Below are 7,483 nucleotides of genomic sequence, written 5' to 3' on the forward strand. Positions count from 1 at the left end.
TGGGTTTTCTTTTGACTCTGCTGGTGATTTCTTTAGATGTGCAGAAACTTTTCAGTAGGATGAGATCCCAGTTGTTGATTCTTTCAAGTGTTTCACGTTATTCTTTGGTTTTCAATTTCACTGTTAGCCAAATTGTTTAGTGGTGTCAAAAAATTCAACTACATATTTATATGTTTAAATTTCAAACCAACTTTATCATTGAGCTGATTCTACCCACATTAAAAATGGTGAAATTATTTTTGTCCAGTAGAGTCAGAGGCAGTGTGGCTGTAAATGTGATTTATTTTAAATTCACATTTATATTTTCAGGAAATTAGAACCATAATACTCTTATTTAAGCCATTATTATTATTAAATACACATAGAATATAATGATAAACTTCAAAGATAGTCATAATCTATTGGGAGCTATCATGAATGCATCATATTTGATACTTTTAATATTTTTGCCAGAAATGATGATTTGAAATTTAACTCTACATATTTACTTAAGCAATATTTTTCCTTCTACATATTTATGTGTTATGTATGACATTGATTAAAGATGGATGAATCTAGGAATTCACTGTTTTGCTCCTTATGATTTTTCATGATTCTAACAGCATTCATTGTATATGAGTACGTGCATACTCATATATAAGTGTTACATATCTCAAAAGCAGAGACAAAAACAAATTCTTATATAAGAATTTCCTCAATATAAACTAAGCATTTTAAAGTATCATCTTTACTAAAAGGACATTGGCATGCATTTTAATATTTTTAATTTAATAATTGTATTTAGAAGCTAGTGAGAATAGAACTTTGTGGTACAGCTCATATAACATATTACACATGAAAAATCACTGTGCCTAATAGCACTGGTAGGGGTGGGAGTTAGGGTGGAGAGTTTCAGCTTGGTTGGCTGTGGAATCCGGGATCTTCTCTGGGAATTGCAGTAAAGAAACACACCTCCAGGTGTGTCTGGGGGCTCATGGTGGCTTCGGGGGTCTATGACTGGTCCTTTGCCCCTTCTGCCCTAGGTTGTCCCCAGCTCTGCTTCCCAGTCAGCATGAATCAAGCAGCATAGCTCCCCCAAATCCTTCTGCCGTGAGGTCTATGCCTTGCAGCCAGCTCATTTTGTACTGAAACTATAGGAATTTTAAAACTCTTAAAATTGTGGGCATTTGGCACTGTGACTCATATGACAAGTCATTTACCTGTGTCTAGACTGTGCATGTTTATGACTGATGGCAAAGACCTTGCAGTACCATTATCCCCTTCTTTCATTTTGACCTCTGTGCTACCAGGGGAACAAGTAGCTCACCACAGTGAAATAAACCACAGTGTGTGACATTAGCAGTCACTTCTGATATGACACATCAGGAGGAAAGCTATTGACACTAGTTGAGTATGGTCAAATATCATCACCCTTGCTACGGTGGCTTTCATTTGTATGTTTTGCATATGCCACGATCTTGTCTTGAAATGGCAAAACACTGAAGAAATATCTATACGTGGACAAAGAAATATAGAAATCGAGCACTAAACCAACTCCCTTGATTTTTCACTACAGAAAGATATGGCCTTGGATTTGGGAGTCATTTCCTGTAACAACATTTCCCAGGGCCTTGTGTTTGTCTGATCCCAGTAGCCTCCAACTTGTGAAGTTTGTACAGCCAAATGCTTTTCAAACAAAAATAGAAAGGGAAGACACAGGAAAAAAAGGACTCAGAGTTCTTGCAATAAGCTTATTAATTTTGCATAGTCTGGTCTTTGAAAATAAATTACAATTCAAGTTACAAGAGAGGGAAGGGAATTTCATGCCCTTCTACCCCCAGTAATAGCCATATCCCAAACAGGTTTTAAATCAGTCTGTTACAACGTTGTATCTGTGGAGTACTCACTTCAGGCTTCAGCTCCATGTGTCTGCCTTGATACTGCACTCCTGTCTAGAATCTGATAATCTTCCCTCTCACGCAGAAATCTAGAAGGCATCCCTGGTGCCTGTTCCTGTACTTCTTTTAGATTCTACTTTAGAGCACCTTGAGCCATTGTGTGCATTTTTCTCTATTGGACATTTCCTATTATCATATGATGTTTGATTAAACCAAACCTCCTAACTTTAGCTTCTCTGGAACTTCCAGCCCACTGTATTAGTCTATAGAAGAGTTACTTACTCCGTATTTATGTTCCTTGGACATCTTTGTGTTCCTCCAGTAAAGTCATGGACACACTGTTTGAGTTTCTGCACAGATGTCTGTCCCTTTTGTTGTTCTATTAGTTCCTGCAGAGCTGAGGCTCTGTCTCTGTCCCCAGTACTTCCTTAGTAAGTCCATTCATTTCTTTCCTTTTGTGTGGGTGGGGAAGACTCTAGAATTTTATAATAGTTGATACATTGTGTCAATGTAAGAAATTTAGAAGTTTAACTAAGTGAGTGACTCAGCAGAGGGCCAGGGTCCTCACTTTGCAGACATCCTGAGCCTGTGCAAGAAGGGGACAGAGAGATGATGTGAGTGCTACACCTGCCTAGGGTGGGTAGCCTGCTTACAATATAAGGGAGGAAAAGAGGCTTGCTCTGTCCCCCCTTTTGCTCTTGTTGCTTTTGCTGTCTTCTGCTGCCTTGAACGGTTGCCTTCTACCATGCCACCCTGCTTTGGAGCCAGCTGATTATGGGCTGAAACCTCTACAAACTGTAAAACAAATAAACCTTTCCTTCTTTAACTTTGGGCACTGGGTATTTTATCCCAGCAACAAGAAAAAAGTAACCAAGAGGGGATTAAACCCAGGATCTCACACATGCTACGCAGGTACTCCACCACTGAGTAAAACCACAGTTCATTCACTTGTTTCTTAAAACTATACTTGGCAGTAATGGGTAAGAATGTGGGAAAAGCAGTCAGACTTAACCTAGAGGTGGAAATGAACAGGCATCTAAATGGTGGCAGCCTGAGTTAGACTGATGCTGGCAGAGATGAACTAGGAAGTTAAAATTCACGTAAACTCCTTACAAATTCAGATGGGGATAAGGAAGAGCAAAGAATCAAAGATGACCTCTGGGAGATTGGCATAAGAACTGGCTGGATCTTAGGCTGCTTGAAGAGAAATTAGTGAATAAAACTGATCCTGGATCAACTCTTGGCTCTCTGTGATCTTTAGAATTAAGGGACTGAATTTACTGGTGGGGTAAGACAAGTTTCCCTGTGTTTGGAACTAAAATACATGTTCAGTAAAATGTGTAAGTTACTGTTCTTAGTAAAATATTAGCAAGCATATGGATCAACACTTGGTAAGACTATATCATGTAGTTCTTTCTAAATGTTGAAGACAAAACAATCATTAATAAGACTTATCTATTAAATATATTTACATATACTGAACATACATAAGTACAATGAAATATTCATAAATGCCATGACATATACATGAGGAAAACCTTATAAACCCATACCATAGGGGTTATCTTGGATCAACACCATTATAAAGAAACATTATTGATCATAACACTTTAAAATGAAAGTTGGTAGATATTCATGCATGTCTGTGTTACTTATGCATTTGAAATCATTTATCCTTTTGGAATCAGATTCAGTTACAAAATCAGCAAGTATGTTATTCAGGTTTTACATTAAAAAAAGAGTTTGCTGACATGATGAAGTTTTAGGATTTTTTCCTAAATATTAGAAAATATTGACTTAAAACACAGCTGGCTTTATCCAATAAATATCAAAAGTGGATCTTTAGAGCCCTGTGAAATCTTTTTTTCCACACAGAAGGTAAAAGGAAGCACGGAGAGAATTTGACATTTAGATATATAATACGGTGCTACAAGAAAGATAATCTGAGCTTTCTAGAGAAGGCCTTTTAGGTGAAATCTAAATATAAACTCAGAGACTTGCCATCAGATGAAACCATTACAGTGCAGCAAAATCTAATAAAAGGTAGTAGCAGTGAAAACATGGCAAGGTAAAGTCAGTAATAATACAGTATCACTAGACATTCTTAAATTTAGAACACTGCACACACGTTAATTTACACTTACATTTCAAAAAATGATATCTTGGTTTATAGAAGTTTCTAATCTCAAATTGTGTCAATATTTGCACACACTCTTATAGTATTTTTGGGCTTTTTACATTTGCAATTGCAGTTAGTGTAATATAAACTGAATTCCACTAGACTCTGTTTGATTAGTTAAGATTATTTTGCTGCCACATGATTTTGCTTATAGACTCTGAAGTATCCAACGTCAGACTCCAATTTATTTAACCATAAACTTGTCATTTTCATCTAATGAATATTTGGTAAGTCTAACATACTAATTTTATGTTATTCTTGAGTAGCAGTGCATGATGGGACCAGACTTCTGGAGTCTAAAACACAACTGTGACTGATGACTGTGGCAAATATATATACTTAATACGTTTCATTCAATGTATTCTTATCTCCATAATGGAAACTATAATGGTCCTTAATATATGTCTGTTATAAAAATTAAGTTAATTCATGTAATATGTTATATACCATAATAGCTGAATATATAATTAATTTAAATACTTAAACTATAATGCAGTCCCCCAACACACACAAACATACATATCAGTGCCTAGTAAACAGGAAACATTGCCCATTATATAACACCAGTTAGTTTTTATTATGTGTTTGATATGCATTTTGTTAAAACAAGAATTCACGTTGAAAATACATTAGAAATAGTAGCATTTTGTAAATTTTGTTGCTACATCCAGAATTTTCTCCAATTAAAAGATCTTGTTATCTCTTTCATTCATTCATTCATTCATTCCTTCATTCATTCATACTTATTTGTCACCTTGATGAGGTTCACATCCTGAGAAACACTCAGATGCCCTGACCTGAAGCCTGGGCAAGGTCAGGTCTAGAAATGTGGACTTGGGCATCTTGTTTCAAAGGGCAGGGACTTGGGATTGTGTCTTGCTCATCCCTGCCACCCACAACATCTAACTGAATGTTTAACAAACAGTGAACACTTAAGTAAATGTGGACAGTGAATAGATCTCACCTTCTTTCTAAGGTGTTGAGTTGTGTCCTCTCTTCGGTCTTCATCTCTTTAAACTCTAGTTAAAGTCTCCCTGGCTCCTGCTATTTTCCTTGTAAGTTAGTTTTCTCTTGCTGGCTCACAGATCACTATTACCTGAGCAGTTTAAGATCCACACATTTATCTCCACATTTTTGTACATCTGGAGTCCATGCACAAGGCAGCCACACCTCTCAGGGTCTAGCAGACTGCATTTTCATCTTCAGGCTCTTCTAGGGAGAATTTGCTTTTGACCTTGTCCACAATGTCAGCAGAATTCATTCCTTGTGGCTGTAAGACTACGGCTGTAAGACTAGGGCCGCACTTCTGACTGCACCCGGCAGGAGGTTGTCCCTCGCTCCTGAGGGAGCTCGCTGTTCCCAGCATGAACTCTTCATTAGCTTCACAGCATGGCTGCTTTGTGCATCAAGGCTAGCAGGAGAATCTCTTACCCAGCTCAGCTAAGATCACGTACATAAAATAATGTGATCTTGGTGTGACATCCTAGTACCTTGGTCATATTCTGTTAGCAAGAAACGAGTCACAGGTTCTGCCCAACTTCTACCTACATAAAGGGTGGACTCTAGGAGGTAGAGATAGGGGGAATCACCTGATTCCCTGCTGGGGAAAGGTTCCTGCTATACCTCATTTATGCAGCTCTTTCTTACTGCATTGCTGTGCAACTCTACAACACAGATGCCCTTGCTTATCCACCTTTCCATCTTCCATGGCACAGGCCTTGTGCTGTTTATCTCTCTGTACCCGTTCAGGCCTGCCATAAGCCTTGGCACTTAGTTGGTCTCAATAAAATTTATTCTTAACAGCTTCATTGGGAGATAACTCATTGGTGAACTTTCAGTATCTGAATGAAAATAAACACAAGGCTAACATCTCATAAATTGTAAAATATTTGCTGATAATTTTTAAAGTCTGGCTATACATTTGAAGTTTACTTTATCCTTCAAGGCAATAATTGATGAAAAGATTTAGAAGATTAAAATGACTTTATGATTGCTTCTAGAGTTATAAAACTATTTTTTCAAGATATAACTTCATAACGTATTGTGTTACCTGTATTTTTTTTCTTTCTAGATGAGCAAGAGATTGTACAAAAACGCACTTTCACAAAATGGATCAACTCTCATCTGGCCAAGGTAAAAGGAACAACCCAGGGTTAAAGCTTTATGGCTCAGTACAAAGGGATGCTGTTGCACAATGTCACTATTACTGATCAAAGGTATTGGGAATTCTATCAGTTGGTTTAACTGTTGCCAAAGTGGGGTATTTGCTAGCATTGTCTCTGAGAAGAGATGAACCAATAGCTGGTGAAGAACAGTTATTTCACATCATTTCTATGAGTCTTGCTGAAGTGGTTCATCCAATTATTGCTTCCACATTAATGTGTGTGTCATAGCAAAAGGAAATTTTACCCTGGACTTTTGTTCATGTGTATTTGTTCCTATTATTGACAGAGGACTGCACATATACTGTCTTTGACTATAAATGAAATGTAAAGTAAACGTCAATCTTAGTACATGATAGCATAATTAATTTCTTATGTTTCTGATGGAAAGACAAGGAAATCAAGAAGCATCACATTAGCAAAAATAAATTCAGACAGGACAGTTGTCTGAATTCAACTAACTGATCCTTCTGTGGCGAGTAGCACCTATCTAGTACCTAAGTGTGACCTTGCGGGCAGTTTTTGATCAGACTTCCCCTGCTATCATTTAGATCTGAAACATCCCTGAAAGGCCCATGTATAAAGGCTTAGTCCCAGCTCAGCACAATTTGGAAATGGTGGAAACTTTAAGAGATGAGGCCTACCTGGATGTCTTCTGATCACGGGGGATGTGCTCTTCAAGGGGAGAATAGGGCCACATTCCCATCTTCCTCTGTTTTGCATCCTAGCTATGAGTGGCTTTGTTTCACCAGGAGCTTCTCCATCTCTATCAAGTGCTGCTTTGCCATAGGTTCAAACATGTGGCCAGCTGATCATCTACTTCAACCTCCAAAACTGTGATCAAGTCAAAATAACCTTTTTCTCTTTATAAGTTGATTGTCTTAGGTATTTATTACAGTAACAGAAAGCTGATTAATGCATCCCCAGCCATTTTTTAATAGCTCAGGAGAAAACAAAGCACTACAGCTTTAGTCCCATTCTACACATTAGCTGCTGACTTTGTTTCTATGCTGGGTTTTGGAAAAGGGTAAAAGTTAGCAAGACACTTTTCTCTGGCCTTGGGAAGCTCCCCAACCAGCAAAGAAAGAGGACTAGAGCAATGTATCTAGAGTCAGGAGAAAGTGGAATCATCTTTCCTGTAGTCGTTTTCCAGAAGCCACTTTGTGAGAGGGTTGCACCCAGAATCTGTCCTGTGAAAAGCAAGCAGTCTGTTGGCTTGAGGACTGTTATGGTTGAAACATTGTGTCAACTTGAGGAGTCTAGAG

At 37.8% G+C, this 7,483-nt stretch overlaps 1 protein-coding gene across 3 annotated transcripts in view; it reads left to right on the forward strand.

Moving 5' to 3' along the window:
- Window positions 1-7,483, forward strand: part of Syne1 (spectrin repeat containing, nuclear envelope 1) — a gene marked incomplete in the record, with an annotated part of 442,886 nt that overhangs the window by 73,464 nt on the left and 361,939 nt on the right. For all 3 annotated transcript variants that reach the window (XM_013517312.1, XM_013517313.1, XM_013517314.1), the window contains 1 exon segment: window positions 6,128-6,189. In XM_013517312.1, the coding sequence (XP_013372766.1) occupies window positions 6,128-6,189 (62 nt within the window).

Source organism: Chinchilla lanigera, unplaced genomic scaffold (assembly GCF_000276665.1).
Source record: "Chinchilla lanigera isolate Chin_1 unplaced genomic scaffold, ChiLan1.0 scaffold00038, whole genome shotgun sequence".
Lineage (NCBI taxonomy): Eukaryota > Metazoa > Chordata > Mammalia > Rodentia > Chinchillidae > Chinchilla > Chinchilla lanigera.